Here is a 16,798-nt window from a genome sequence, read left to right on the forward strand (position 1 = left end):
TAGTGTTTTTCTGGTGGTTGCACAATTCCATTTGTGCTTAAGGAGAAATGGCCTCTTGGCTTAATTTTGGAATGGGGTGAGCGCACACACAACACTACTGGAGCCCTGCGACCAGCACCATGTGGCACAAAGGAGGTTGGACAGATTAGAAGAATGGACCCTGCTTGGGGAGAACAACCCCTCAGAGGAAACAAAAGGAAGGGACAAAAAAAGGTTTGCATTGTAAACTTTTAAAGAGGAAAAACATAACGTCCAGTTTGGCTATCCCATGTGCAATCTATTCGGTTGCCCTGTCATCAGGGTCATTTCCAGTTGAGGAATGGAGACTTATATCACTCCATGGATATAAAAATGCCTAGAAATAAAATTAAGTTAAACTTCCTTTTCAATTTAGCATCTTGGCGGTTGAGACTTAATTCTGCTGCCTCCTTGGAGACCACGACTCTGGGTCAGGGCCCTGGACAGGGTGCTTTCATACTGGCAGTGGTATAGTGAAAATACCTTTCTTTTCAAACATTTTTCAAAGCATAGTCTTTCCCCCTAACTTTGTTGTTGTTTTTTGTTTGTTTGTTTGTTTGTTTTTTAACTCTCTATAGGGTAGATTCAAGAGATGAATCCAAAATGTCTTCATGGTGGCTGGTGCTGTCACTGTCGCAGCTTTGTGTGCCCGAGTAATTGGCTGCTTCTTGGAGTTTCATTAGCATATTCATCTGAAGAAAGAAAAAAGAGACATCCAGGTAGGCAATGAGGCATTGAGTAAGCCAGCCCCATGAGCATCAAGGCCCTGAGTCACACTGAGGAACTGTCTCATCCCATCCAAGCACATTGGGAAAACAATTTTTGATTTTCACTTGCCGCCCTGGTTCCTAGACTGTTTTTCCCAAACATGATTCCAGTATCAAACCATAAGGAGCAAATAGGGCCTCTAGATAACTTTTTTATTGGGGGTTCTGAATGAATACGCTCCGGCAGGGAGACTGGAAAGGAAACTGTATCACAGCTGGACATCTGGGCTCGTGGCTAGAGAGTATGCCAAGCTCCCCAGCTTTTTGGCTGGGAGAAGCAGAAAGCATTGAATGGCAACTGGAAGTCGTGAATGTTCATACACACACAGACGCACACACAGAGTCCCCAGGGAGAAGGAGGAGATGGAGTGGAAAGACGCCAGCTGCTGCATACAAGCACACCATCTGCTGCTTAGGAGCTGACCTCGAGAGGAGGTGACTGAATGAAGCGGACCATGAGTGTTTGAAGAGAAAGAAGGAAAGAATCACTGTCAAATTTCTGTTGTGGTTGAATTTCTGGCTGACATATGATTGATATGTCACTGAAAACAAAACCACCTTCTGGAACAGTAACGGCGGTCTCAAGTTTCCCAGTCTTACAGGACAATGGCAATGTCCGTGCTGGTAAAAGGGACATACACATGAAAACACCTGGGAAGAAGGACAGCTAGTGTTTCCAAGTATTACAAAATAAAAGGCAGCCACTTTGCTTGGATTTTGATAGATCTACAAAATGCACTGTAAAAGAAATGATTGTTTAAATGCAAGTTGTGGATAGATGGTTCAAGGATTTTAGATAGCACAGAAAAATCAGTACACATCTTCATGAGGGTATGGATTTGTCCCCTTACCAAGTGTTTCTATAAATTATAATAATCTTTACACTGTTTAATGATACTAATTTTGCTATCTTATAAGGTAATCAATGCTCCCCCCATTTTAGAGAAATAGAAAATTGGATCCAACAGAAAGACAAAATGTTAAAAAGGACTCCTCAGTCATTTGTGAAGTTAGGCATACTTGAGAACTCACTGTAAAACGTGTACTCAACACATCTTTTAGACAAAGAGGTTACAGCCATTTTAATATTCTCGAGGACAATATTTTTCAACAAAATTTTTGCTCTAGCTCTGAATGTATTAAATCATCTACTTGACAATATGAAATGAAAGTAGTTGGTGTTATCTTAACCTGCAAATCAAAGAGCCAAATGTATCCATCAGTACATATTCTGTCCATTCCACCTTCCTTCTCGCTCACACACATACACCATACCCCTACAATCATGCACACTTATAGTCCCTATCTCTTTTCTTTTGCCAATTATTTCCTCATCAGTTGTTGGCTATATGTTCAAGCATTTAGGAAAAGAGGATTAATAAATCAGAACTGCACTTTGAGCAAACCCGATTTACTAAGAGTAGAAATGGTAATTAAAGGGTTATGATTAAAGGGTTACAATTCTAGTTCAGTCACATAGGTTTGAAATCACTTGAATATTGAATGTTGCAAGTTTTAAGATTAAATAAGAGTGTTATCAAAGTCTTAATTTTTGAAAACGATACCATATAGTAAATATGTTCCATTAGAATAAATTCCAAATGTAGATTCATAATAAAAGTATATAAGGAATTTAGTTTACCTTTTTATAGTGCTACTTTTTGCATTCAAGTCAAAGGAGATTACAGGAGGAAGGTAAGGTTACACTTCAATACTCCCTCAAACAGATCATTATTCTCTATAAAAGTATCTCATTGTTTCTTCCCCATAGTCATAACTATAATCTGTGATTTCTTTTTTTAAATAAATATTTATTTATTTATGCATACAAGAGCTGGGGTACAGGCCAGAGGTGTGGGGGGTCAGAGGATTCTCAAAGACAGAGTGGGGAGCAGAACAGACAGATTAACTGAAATACACTGCTGAGGGAGCAGCGGGCAAGGCAGGAGAAGTCTGCTGTGCCATGTGGGTCAGCTCCCTGACTGGCCAGGAATCGAACTCACGCTGCAGTAGTGCTGCAACTTAACCCCTTGGGCCACAGGGAAGCCCTAATTTATCATTTCTAATACCTTGATCAGGCTTGTGTTGGTAATGATTGAAACATAGACCAATTAAAAACAAATAAAACATTTACTTTTCTATTAGAATGTGCCTAAAGATTTATTTTTAAATAATTATTTTGCCATTTGACATATGAAATATTATAACTTGCTCCTTAAAGATGCTTAGTTGAGTAGCAGATTAGGAATCAGATTTTTACTTTTACCCCAATTTTCACTCAGATTAGGTAATTCTGAATCTCTTTTACATATTAGAAGATAAAGGATTCAGAGCTAGGAAAAAAAAAAGTGTTGAATAGGATTAACTACCCAGGACTGAGAAAACTGTGGGCATTGCCTAATAAGGGTCCCATACTCTACAGAGTAACTCTGAAAACAAACCCTATAAACACCCCTTCTTGCCTGAAATAGGCACATATATCAAAACTGCAAAGGCAGGATTGGAATTTATTAAAAATTGGGATGAAATAATCCAAACTCATATACTTAGTCTTTTATTTACTCTTTTGAATGTTGGTCTAGATGGTACTTGCCATTATTTAATTCATACTCACATGCATTCTGTATTCAAACCAATTTCACCACCACTGCTGATTTCTAACTATGAATAAGTTAAAGAGCCAGGTACCTATGATAAAAATTGAAATCCAAGCCCTTGGAAACTTTATAATTTGGAGAATAATACCTATATAGGAGATCCTTGGACTCTAAACAAGTTTATGTCCATACTTCAGTGATTTTCTGTAGCCCTTTGAAATATTATTTAAATTTTTTTTGGAAAAAAATCTTAAAAATGTATCAGACTTTTCACATATAACCACTGACATGCTAGTAATAATAGCTGAGATGGTGACGATGATGATGTGTAACTGTGTGTTGTGTGGGAGAGTATAAGAATATGGGTATAAAATACTCTAAAAATATTAACTAATTTTATGGCCTTGGGTGTAAATTTATAGGTTATGATTTTTAATCATTTCCTTTTTGTTGAAATAATATGTTTATTTCAATGTTTCTTTTTTCTGTATCAACTGTATAAATTGAATGGTATCTTTAGTCATAAATAAATAAAATAATGTATTACACACATTACATTTGGTACCAATTTATACAAAGGAGCCATAAAAATAAAAACTACATAAGAAAGTATTTTTCCTAATAATGCCATGTACTTAATATAGTCAGAATAGTTGATATAATGAAAAATAATCTTTAATTTTCCAAGTACACTATGAATTATATTCTTGGTTATTTTTTGTCAATTAAGAATAAAGTTCAGTTTTCTCTTAACTATCTACTCAATTGAATCATACAATGTTTAAAATTTATTTATTTGTTTATATTATGTTCTGCATAGTAAGGGAAAATTGATCACAGAATTCAGGCTGGTGTCAGTGTTTCTTGTTTACCCTTAAACATAAGAGTTTGATTGTTTACTTTAAGAATATCAACAAGCGAAAGCCGACTAAAGGTAAAAGAGTTCAATCTAAGTAACAATGTCTGGTACATAACCAAATATAACCTAGTGTAGCAAATGACAAGCTTCAAGATTCTACTGGGAAAAAAGCAAACGTCAGCCTCTTACCAAGGGATCCCCCTCTGTATCTGTTTGTGGAATGTGCTTTGAGGTTGTGGCTTCCTTAGTAGATATGCAGCCCTCATACCCAACATCTTCAGGTCTCAACTGAAGTAATGCTGGGCCCTCCTGAGGCAGAGATGCTGAGCTCCATGGGTATGTATCAAGCACCCATTTTGAAGGATCTTCCCAAGGTGCACGTTTCCCATACATCTAAAAGGGGGTCACACATTCATTAGCACATATGAAGTACATTTCTAGTCAGTCACTACTAATTGAGTGGATCTCTGCTCTTTGAGTTCTTATGGCACTTTCAAGGGAACTGAATGTCCATGTATTACTTTTCAGACTAAGCAAGTATCATCTACCCATTCAGTTCACTTCAAATTTGAAAGTTAGACAATAAAGCTGATTTCTGCAATAGTTGATTAGCATTTGGGAAATACAAAGAGGGAGGTTTGTTTTAAATATATGTAGAAACAAAGGCCTACAATTTATTAATAATTCTATAAACCAAAAGAAAACTCAAAATTGAAAAATAAATGGGTAGTGACATGAAAATAGTAGTTCTTTCTTGGAATTCCCTTTCACCTTGACCTGCTTCACCAGGGGGCAGTGCTGTTTAGCAGGTGCATATTTGGTAGCAAAGCACACACTGTTTCATGTGGCTTGTTGTGATTCAGTGAGACAGAAGCAAAACGGTGGACACTGACACCATGAAATGTTCACAGAGTACCTTGGGATTTTTTTTGGGTTTTCCTGAAGAAGATACATGAGACTGGCCTTAGCAAATGAGTATTTCAGGTCATGATATCTGTGCATTCCCTTCAATGATGGCATGGACAGAAATCAATAGGATTTTTTTTTTTAATAATTTTATTATGTTGGAGCATTAGTTTTCTTTCAGTTAAAAACTTAGAGAATGTAAAACATAACTAGTGATACAACTTAAACTATCTGAATAAAAATGTGCAATTCTTAGAAAACAAGTGTTATAAAAAGAATATGAACATCTAGAATCAACAAATGAGAGTCTTTAAAAAAAAAACAGTAAAATTATGATTACTCATCAAAAACTAAATCAGTCCAATTCTGTGTTTTGGAGTAAAACAGATAGTAGTAACTGAATTGAAAGAACAAAATTTTAAAAATTCAGAATGTGATAAACTGATCATTAGCATTTCAACAAAGAACCATCAGAATGAAAGTCAAATTCCATTGAAACACCAGTGTTTTTTTTTTTTTTTTTTTTTAACTAGAACATCTGGCAGAGAGTATTTCCCATATGGTTCCTCTACAAAGTATCAGCATTCATTTGAAAAGAGATTTTTTTCTCTATTCCTTACAATGCAGACTTTTAGCTTTGCAATCATACTTTGTTTTCCCACCTCTTCTAATTCAAGGTTCTTTGATGCCAGCAGATTCAAGGGATTCAGTCTTGACAAACTGATTCTTTTTTTTCCTGCCCCCCCAGAAGGCATATGTGGGCCACCTCAGGGATATGTCTGCCAATGGACTTCTGGCTGAGACCATGCTTCAGTAACAAGGAGAAATATCTACCCAACATGAGGTTTTATATTTTCCCTCTGCCATATGCTGGATTTCCCCCCAGACCACTTCCTACATCATGATTGACTCAGTTTTTATACTAACCCACTACCACACATCTAGAAATAAATTTGAACTATTTTTATTTCCTCAAAAATAATTTTGATGTGACTTTCAGTTAGTTTAAGAAACTGGCATTACTTTTGTGATTATACTTTTGCACAGATGGAAGGTTTATATGATTATAACTATCAAGACACTGTGATAAATATTTATTTAATATTTATGTTAAATATTTAAAATATTAAAATGCTATAATATGTAAAATATTAAATATTAAAGATATTGATTTAAATATTTGATGCACCTTAAAAAACAAGACTTAAGGAAGCTAAGCACTTTTGGGAATTACTGTTTTTGAGGTTTTAAAAAGTTTCTTTTACTTTTACTGTTTTAGATCAAAGAACACAAGGAGAATTTCACATATAAAAGTGTGGATAAAAGTTTATGATTACTGAAACTGTATATTGAGAACAAATTATTCATTTAAATGTTAAAGACTGAGTTCAAGAATATTCAAAATAATTTTTTGTATTTTTTTTTTGCTGTAAAAGAATGGAATTGAGAGTCTCAATTCATATCTTAGGCAGTGAAATAGTTTTAGAATAATCCAGAAAAATGATATGTTCAAACTTAAAAATAAAAGTATTTCATGTTTTTTTTTTTTTTAATTTTGTTGGGGCCTCTTTGGGGCTCGATTGGCTCATTCCCTTAAAAATATGAAATTGGGGGCCTCCCCGGTGGTGCAGCGGTTGAGCGCTGGGTTGCGAAGCTGCCCGCGGCCTCGGAGGCGCCGGTTCGATCCCCGGCTGCTCCCCGGGCCACCGGAGGAGGGTCCCACATGGCGCGCAGACCTCTCCTGCCGCCCGCTGCTCCCCTCAGCAGTGTACTTCGGTCCTTCTGCCTGCTCTGCTCCCCGCTCTGGCTCTGGTGAATTCTCTCACCCTCCCGTGCTTCTGACTGTACCCAGTGCATGTATAAACAAAAACAAACAAACAAACAAATAAATAAAACATGCCTCTATAAAAAAAAATAAATAAAATAAAAAAGAAAACATATGAAAAAAAATGAAATTGGGTTATTTTAATTTGGAGTACAATTAATTAATAGCTTTCTCTAGGATCATTGTATCTGCATGTTCATAACACTCTCAGAGTATTCATCATGTTCAGCAGAACCATTTCATTAGATCTAACTAGTTTCTTGACATCTACAAGATAGGAGAGCACAGTGGTAAAGGAAAATGCATAACCAAGTATTTAAATAGCAAAATAAAGAATTAAACAATATTGCGGATAACAAAGTATGAATGCATGAGCTATATCTTAATTCTAGCAAAAAACTGCCCAAACCTTGGCTTAGTTATTGAAAAGAAGATTGGGTTCTTTTATAAGTTGGGTGATTATGGATTCAGCCTAATTCTACAATTTCATGAAATTTTAACTGCAATTTAAGCAAACAGCAAGACTGATTAAAAAGAGACACTTTTTCCAAAGACAGGGTATTCTTATTACTGAAGTATTTTGACTTTTAGTTAAGAGAAAAGGGAAGGACTGGTTGCAGTACTTCATCATATAGTAAATAAGAACAGCAGAGATTCTGCTAATCAAATCTGTCACAGTTTTTAAAAAAAGTGAATTGCCTTAGAATTGAAAGCATTACCTCAAAAACATTAGAAAGATCTTACAGGCGATGTTACAAGGCTATAAACAACAAAACATGCTAGAAACCTCACATACAAGCAAAAACTACTTATTTCACATTATATAAGGGGCTAAGTGACCAAGGTCCATGAAAACACATCTATGTTATAAGATGTAGAATTGTGCAATTAACTTGCTTTTCAATCAGAAGGGTCGGCAAACATCATGGAAATAAATTTGAATTTAAATATATAGTTGTGATAATTATGTTTTCTTTTTCTTCTACATATTATTCTCAGAAAAAACGTATATACTAATTCCTTTTTAAAACTTTACCACCATATTTACATAATTTAAGACTTTAGTTTTCTGCATATGTAACACCAAGAAAAAGTAATGCATTTTGCTTTCAAAATGATTTTTTTTTCCTTTTTTTAAAAAGTAAAGAAAATTGTGTACTATACCTGAAGACCTTCTCTCACTGCCTCCAGAATATAAGGTACTAAAGAATAATTCCAGAGATCCATGAACCACACTCTAGAACCTTCTACATCCATAGGGCAAGGAAGGAAAAGTCGAGGACCTGAGAAAAAACAAAGAACAAAACCTTTCTAAGAACTCTAATATTTACCAATATAAATACTATGATAGCATTTTGGGGAAATTAGTACATGTTTGTAGGCTATTTAGAAAATTATAATCTTAGCTAGCTTACTAAAGTATGTTTTATCAAGACCCATTCTCCAGGACTCTCATTTCTTTTTATACTAAAATTTTAATCTGAAACATAATATATTAGGGTTAGGAGGTCATAATTAAAGGTCATGATTCAGCCCAACTGACCCATTTTACAACTGATGAAACTTTAGTGCAATGAATTGACAAATACGAAACATCATTATTTGCTGAGTGGGACTGAGACCTGGTCTTTGGATCCCAAATGTAGAATTCTTTCTAATACATACTGTGTCTTTAGTGAGTAAGTCTTTATGATTCACAACAATAGGACAGGTATTTCTATAGATGCAACTTAAGAAGGAATACAAAAATAAGTGTCTATGAGAATCAAAGAGAAATAATTCAGACAATTTTCCATAAAACACCTAAATGACCTTCAACTAAAATCTCTTACAACTATATACATATTTGATAAGATCCATAACTGAAATTTATCTTAGCATAAAAACTATACTCTGAACAGACACAATTTATTTCAGTTATCTGACTTTTGGTTATTTTTCTATACAAATTTATATGTTCTCAGTAAAATCTTAGTAAATCATAATTGTCAAAATGAATCTAATAGAAAATATAAAGCTCTGAAGAAGGCAAACTTTCAGAAAAAACAATTTAAATCTTTGGAAGCTTGAAAAACAGCTTCACTTGTTATTTTCTACCATCCAATCTGGCTATCTTTACCATGTACTCTTAGTTCCTGGAAAATGGCATATTGCAATTTTGGAACTCACCAATGGTAACATCAGAAGAGCTGTGTGTTTCCAAAAATCTGTTGAGATGATGCCATGTCTTAGGAATCCAATCTATAATTTTGACTAGGTCATTATTGCGTGTATTCCTTTCAATTTCTAACTCTATCAGTTTCCTTCGCAGATATCTGCCTAAAAAGCCTTTCACTGGTTCTGTGTGGTTTGCACATAGTACCCACCTATAAAGAGAAAAAAAAAATTCAGAAATCTTTATATAAATTAAATACTAAGTCCATAGTGAATTCTCTATTGTAACTACTAATGTTCCTGTTTCAATCGGTGGTCAAATTTTAATGGCCATCATAGTCAGGAGGTCTTTAGCATTAGAGTTAAAATGCAACTGACTTTTCTTTTTGAGCTAAAGAGAAACTCGTGTGCGTCAGAAGTGAGTGGGAGTATACATGCTGAGCACTCTTCTGTAGGAGAATCATAAATCCTGAAATAGGAACTCTCTTCACATTCCTCACACTTGGAAGAAAAGTGCTCTACTTTAGATGGTGACATAGTGAGCAGGAAAAACATTTCTTTTTTTTTTTTTCAAAGAAATATTTCTGCTTACAGCTTGAGGATCACAAAATGTCCGCTTGAGAAAGAGTGTGAGAAGAAGTGAGAATTATTTTCACACCACCGGTCACCACTGGCAAGATTTGTCAATGTACAAATGGAAAAAAACAATGAAAGCAAACAAAAAGAGATCATACAAGAGAAAAAAATATTCAGTTCATTTTTACCTGAAATTGTGATGCAACTCTAGATTTGGTGATGAAGAAACTCCCTGATTCATTGTTCCAATAATATATGGGCTGGAAAAAAATAGCAAATGTAGATGTATTGAGGAGATTAATACATTAATCTTATTTTAGAAATCATATTAGATAAGTATGGATTATTCCACTTCAACATTAGGCATTAAAATAATTATTTTTTAATGTTAGGTTAGAAAATGACAAAGGTCAGAGAACCAGAAATTCAGATTTGGGGTTCTAGTTTCAGCTCTGGCATTCTAGGCAAATCATTTCCTCTCTGTCTATGTTTATTTACCAATAAAATAAAAAGGTTAGAATAATCACAGAGGTTTTATCCCATGCTAATATTTTATGACTTTTTATATCAAATTCATTAATTTTCCTCTTTGTTAGTTTATAGCTATTTTGAAGATTCTTATTAACACGAGAGAATTTGTATTCTCATTTCATTGTTTATTTTATGCTGAGCTATCTTATTTTTTTTTAATTACTAGCAGAGGGATGAACTAATGGTATATCTGAGGCAATTAAAATATTTATGCAATTGCTCTTATATGTCCTTTTTTCAGAGGCCATACTACAATGGGTCTTAATTGTGTTTTTGGACTTTTATTTCCTGTTTTAACCTTTTCTTTAGTTACAAACAGTTAAAAATTAGACTCAATGGAGAGAGGTACATCTATATAAAAATGTGCCTAATTTATTTCTAAAGGAAGTTGCACTTAAACTTTTTTTAATTTTTTTAAAGATTTATTTATTTATTTATACAAGCACTGGGTACAGTCAGAAGCACGGGAGGGTAAGAGAATTCACAGCCAGAGCGGGGAGCAGAATAGGCAGACTGATGAAGTACACTGCTGAGGGGAGCAGCGGGCGGCAGGAAAGGTCTGCATGCCATGTGGGACCAAACCCACGCTGCAGAGGCTGTGGGCAGCTTCACAACCCAGCGCTCAACCGCTGTGCCACCGGGGAGGCCCATGCATTTAAACTTTAAGATGGATTGAGAATGAAACTAGAGTCCGAAAGTCTCAGTCTTTTTTTTTTTGAATTTCATGATTCAAATATTTCATCATTGACATTGGTCTTCTACTTCTTCCACATATCTGTAGAAGCTGACATTATGAGTAAATGATTTTTTTTATAAGAATGAATGGGACACAGTGTTTGAATGAATAGACATTGTAAGGAACATGTAGGGAGTTGGAAATAGAGTATAATATTAAAGAAAGCTCCTTAGTGTCATTGCCATAGGTCTTTTAAGGTGTAAAGGCATATGACAGCAAATTTGATCACCACTTTTTTGTATTTCATCATTCAAAATATTGTGTTAGCATACCATTTGTTGTATTTACAGTTGAGAAAACCATTGAAGATATCACTCAAAGAGCCCACGTGATGAAGATTATCAAGAATTATAACAACTGGGAGCTCTACATCATTATTATCAGCACTACACTGTTCTGCCAGGTTAGCTAGATACTGCTGCAATTCCTTTAAAAAATAAAGAAAAAAATACATTGTGTTAAAATCATACCAAGGCAGGCAATTCACATTTTAGAAAGAACAGATATGATTTACATTCACTATCTTTGATTAAAACTCACAGAACATTCCATTGATATAAAGCCTTATACTACATAAAAAAATCATATAAATCTTAGAAGATCCTTTTTTTGAAGGAAAGAAAAAAGAGAAGAGCCAGCACAGAACACCTTCAACAAATATAAAACTATAAACACAAAGGCATACTTCAGTTGTATCCTCCCCAGAAGGAAAGCAAAAGAGAGTTTTGGATATGTACTTGTATGGGAAGCCATAAATATTGAAACTTCATTTTTGGTTCTGATATTTCATTATTAAAAGTGGGTTTTAGCAAACCATTTAATTTCAAGTATAGACTAAATCCAAATTGCACCTCTATGCTACCACTAATACTTTAAATGTTTTAATTCCAATTAATTTCAATGGGATGCATCTAAAAGTACAGCCCTGAGACTTGGATAAAAAATGTGGTTATTTATTTATAATCTGCATGCAACTGCTGTAATTTTAAACAAAGACAAAATTTGTTATATTTCACTGAATCACTTGGCATGAGCATTTAGAATTTCGTGAGCTTCTGGTTCTTTTACAGGTATTATTTCTGTCTAATAGCTTTTAATCTAAATATGATAACCAGTTCGCTGATTGACTGCTCTCACAGATGGGTAGGCCAAGAACATAATTAGGTTCCTTAGAATTATCCTAATCAGTAAGAGCATTTCCATAATATTTGCATATTTACAATTGCATTTTCGATTTATGAATCCTGCTCAGGGTTAAGAACAACTCTATGATTCCAATTTCTGGCAGTCAGGTAAATATGTGAACCAATCACCCTCGATGAAACCTCCCTCTGTCTGTAATAGCACTTTTAGAGCTAGAGTGGAACTAAAGTAGAAAGGGATAAAACTATAATGGCCAGGGTTTTGAGACATTTAGAGTAATATCTTCACTTAAGTTCATGCGCTATTTTTCTCACATTGAGAATCACATAGAATCAATATTGCCTAATGAAAGAACATAGAAATGAATGTTTACCCTGGTGAATGATCTGAAAAATTTCATTAACCTTAACAGAAAAAATGGAATTCACATCACTAATCTAGCTTTATTAAATCATTCACTGCAGGGTATACAATAATAATGAAACATTGTTCAAGTAAGTCTAACACGTTTTATGGATAAATAAAGTACTTTTCTGGACATTGGAGTTAAAAAGAGGGAGTCAGAACACCTTTCTCTAAAGGTGTTAAGAGTTGTCATGTTAGGGGTTGAAAATGCAAATATTATAAATCATTTGAATACAGTGTCATCATATATTAAAAGCTATGAGAGGTCAAGAGACGGTTTCAGCTTGCTGGTGGGTGTCAGAGAAAGTTTTCTGGAAAAAATGATATTGGAACTTGGGAAGGTGTTAGGTATAGGTTATGAACACTAAGTTCATAACCAGTAAACTTAAAAAGCAATATGATATGGGGGTAGGGGCGGGGAGGGGAGGGATTGGGGTTAAAATAAGGGGGTTGCAATTGTATGGGGAATATAAAAATAAAATTTATAAAAAAATAAAAAAATATGAAACATTCCTTGAGAGAAGCTAAAAGAGTCCTATAGGAGGAAGAAAGGTTAATTGCAACTAGAGAATCCTAATAGACTTTATAGCAGGATCTTGAATAATGCGTGGAATTCAAAATTACAACTATGCAGTTAATTTTCCTTTCAACACGTTTTTAGCAAACATCTAGTGCTCTGTTACCAAGAATTCATAGATAAAGCATAATTTTTATATTTCAGGTACTTAGAGTTAATAAGCAAAGGACAGATCAATCACATTATGTTATGATAAATGAAATGCAGAAACACTGGAGGAAAATATAAGAGAGGAATGAAAAACCAGCTTTAAGATTCAGAGAATTACAGGGTACAGCTGGGGAACACTGCTGAAGCATTAAGTATATAGGCCAGAAGTGTGAGATATGTTTGGGGAAATAAAATTCCTGGAAAATAGAAATAGTACATGGTGGTGGAGTCTACAATGAAATACAAATAACAGACTTGGAATCTATGCAGAGTAATTTGGAATTTACTATATAGATAATTGTGTGCCGTTAATGTCATTCATTTTCAGCAGAGGGAAGCAATTTATTTATAAAAGGTGATATAAACATGAAGGATAAGATGATTAAATAGAAGAACCTGCAAAGGACATAGGATTTGCTAATTAAGACATCACTGGATGACTTAGGAAAAACAAGGTCATTAGTGTCACTAAGGTTTTCTCCCATCTTGAGAGGGTAGTAGATTTTGGGGGGAAGCAAATGATACCTAGGGCCCATTAACAAGTAGAAATAGGCATATACAAGTAATTTTGTTATATAACTTAGGAGTTTTGTCACAGACCCCTTTCAATTACTCTAGGATCCCATTTTAGTTTAATTGGGATGAAATCTGAGACCAAAGTATTGATACATCAATATTAATTTTCATGTCCCAGATCTAATCAGGAGGAAGAAAACAATATATCTACCAGATGGACACTGATAATGGCTTTGAAAACATACACAGAACATTATCATTTACATAAAAACCATTGATCATTGCTTTCCCTACTTTTGATTCCAGAAGCACTAAAAACAAATCTGCCAAGTCTAGTTTTCTGATCTCTTCCCACCTAACATTCCAAGTGGCTTCAGCTGGCCACAGACTTCTTCCTCAATCCATCTCTACCCTTCTGGGCCTGCTATATCAAATGTCACAAAGTGTAATTGTTTATGTGTACTGCTCTCAATCAAAATATTCCAGCTGGCAACTTGAAAGAGGGCTTGAAGAGTAGGAAGAGGGACAGAATGTAAAACGCAGAGGTACCAAAAGGATTTTTTTTCATTTGATGGTTCATTGTTTGAATTTTTATTTTTCTGTAAGTCAGAAAGCATTTTTCAGCTTTGTCTTTCCACTGCTGTCTAAGTCGTTGTGTAAAGCTTGTCAGCAATTATACAGCTCCATTTTTCAGGGAATGAATTTATTTTTGCATGCTTTCCTTACATTTTACTTCAGTAAACCTATACTTTTGCTGCTAGTCCTCACAGAATTCTAGCTTGTCATTTCTATTCCTTTATACCATCTTTATTTACCATCTACCCACCTCCCCCCCCCAAAAAAAAAGTGTGGGTTCTCTAACAACTTGCCAAGAATTGGCCAAATTCTCTGGCAATGACTCTGTATTCAGCATAATGGACAGATAATTCCCATTTTATAAACATAAAACAATAAGCAGTTAGTTGTATTTTGTGCTTCTTTGGTGCAGAATGCCCTGTGATTTGTCCATAGTTTTCTTCCTATTACTGCTCTGTAGAATCATTAAATCTGTTCAAACACTCATAATAATGCTTCATTTTTTATTATTTTGTCGTAACAAAAATTAAATTGATGTAATAATGGCACAAGTTATTTTATTTTGAAAAAGTAGAAACTAAAAGCTGGAAATATATAATCAAAAAAATTTTTAAGTGCACTCATGTAATACTGATAAGAACATCTCCAAGCACCAAACATTATTTTACTTTATCAAATATTTATACTAAACACTTGACATAAAAAAACAACATACATAAAACAATGGATATGGGGGGTGAGGCATATGTTATAGTTCAGGTTAATTAACCTACTTTATTTTGGCATGTCAAACTACATCCTAATGAAGCCCAAATTGTATTTTATTTGCTTCAAAACTTGATTTTAAGTAATCCCCAACTTTATAAAAATGCACTGGTTTCCCCTAAAAATTTATTTTACTCCTATTTTCAACCACTTGTTTTTTTCATAAAGTAATTTCTAAAGAGTCCTATAACAAAAACAGTATGGTGATTGCTGAAAGGTGTGGTGGGGGTCATAATGGTAAATTCCAAAAATTGACTTTATATTTATGGTACAGGAGGGTAACTAGAATTATTGTGGCAACCTTTTTATAATACACATACATTTCAAATCATTTTGATGAAGTCCTGAAACCAATGCAATTTTATATGCCAGTTATTTCTCAGTATTTTTTTTTTTAGAGTTTTGCCACATCAACGTTGTAAGAAAACAAAGAGAATAATGAGGATGACTAAGATCTTCTCAATGCTTTCATCATTGTGACCAAAAATTAAATACATAAAAAGCAAAAAAGACTTTTAAATAAAGATAGCAGGAAACCCAGAATTCACAGGAGACATGTATGCTGAAGCAAAAAATACTTTTATTCTTCCTACTTCTGTTTAGAGAAGAGCTAAACATTCTCCCTCATGTTCCAAATTTCTCTTTAGCTGAAATGAGAATGGCTGGTTCAACTGCAATTTGAATAGCACTGGGTTCCAAGGAAATATTTGAAATTCATGCGCTATATTTATTTAACTATAAGAGATCCCATTGTGTTTTCTGTACATACTTGTTCTCCTCTAAAAATACATAAAGGGCAATTGTGAACAAAGGTTTGTGGGTGTGTGGTGTCTGTACAGTTCTATTTATAAGAAACACTGGGAGTCAAGCACTATTATAACTGCAGACAACCTTTATACTACATTTGCTCCTTGTATTATTATCTTGCCACTTTCCTTCCCTGTCTCTCTATCTCTGTCTCTTTAACACACACGCAGTTAGTACTTATCACAACTCAACTGTTTTTCACAAAGAAATTCAGTAATCGACCCTAGATCCCACCATTGGTCAGTTCTAGAGAGTTACTGAACTACCCCATTAAGAACCTCTGTTCTAAGCTCAAAGTCAGGTTTATTCCAACAATGTTTGTGTTGCTTTTGGGAGTCATGTTTATTTCTGAAAATTTGCAGGCCTGCGATTTCTGAGAGTCTGGGTCAGTCTGCATCTAGATTATCTTTGGATAAACCACATGACCTAATTATTATCTGGAATCCCTCAAGGTGCTGTATATAATAGATGTGGCATCCTAAGAGTAAAAACTTAGATTGAATTGATTAAGAATCTAATGAATAATTATAGGCAATCATAGTCTAGTGATATGTTAGGCATCAACTGTTCATTTTTAGGATTCCTTATTTTACTCAGAATACATGAAAGTATTGGCTATGTGTATAGTTCAAGTTCATTATAATGGCACATTAGAGTTGATGATGAAATGAAACGCTGTTCCAATTTTCTAAAATTCTTAAGCACAATTTATATAGAAATATGATAGAAGCAAATTACTGCTCCTAGAATTTCTGCTTATAATATTTAATTATATCCAAATTCACAATGTTCCAACATCCTCAGTGAATATGTATTTAATTATTAAAACTCAGTCCAACTATTGCTTTTTTATTAAGCTCTGATTTCTCCAAGAAGAGTTATTTTTTCCT

General features: G+C 34.2%; 1 protein-coding gene across 3 annotated transcripts in view; it reads right to left on the reverse strand.

Annotated features, from left to right (window-relative positions):
• Nucleotides 1-590: 590 nt before the first annotated feature.
• The window catches only part of NAV3 (neuron navigator 3), a gene marked incomplete at both ends in the record, with an annotated part of 285,289 nt that continues 269,081 nt past the window's right edge, over nucleotides 591-16,798 (reverse strand). For all 3 annotated transcript variants that reach the window (XM_084254829.1, XM_084254828.1, XM_084254827.1), the window contains 6 exons: nucleotides 591-710; nucleotides 4,431-4,634; nucleotides 8,137-8,255; nucleotides 9,142-9,338; nucleotides 9,891-9,962; nucleotides 11,242-11,396. In XM_084254829.1, coding sequence (XP_084110955.1) covers nucleotides 591-710; nucleotides 4,431-4,634; nucleotides 8,137-8,255; nucleotides 9,142-9,338; nucleotides 9,891-9,962; nucleotides 11,242-11,396 — 867 coding nt within the window. The remainder of the gene's footprint in view (nucleotides 711-4,430; nucleotides 4,635-8,136; nucleotides 8,256-9,141; nucleotides 9,339-9,890; nucleotides 9,963-11,241; nucleotides 11,397-16,798) is intronic.

This window comes from Talpa europaea (assembly GCF_964194135.1).
Source record: "Talpa europaea genome assembly, chromosome: 15".
Classification (NCBI taxonomy): Eukaryota; Metazoa; Chordata; class Mammalia; order Eulipotyphla; family Talpidae; genus Talpa; species Talpa europaea.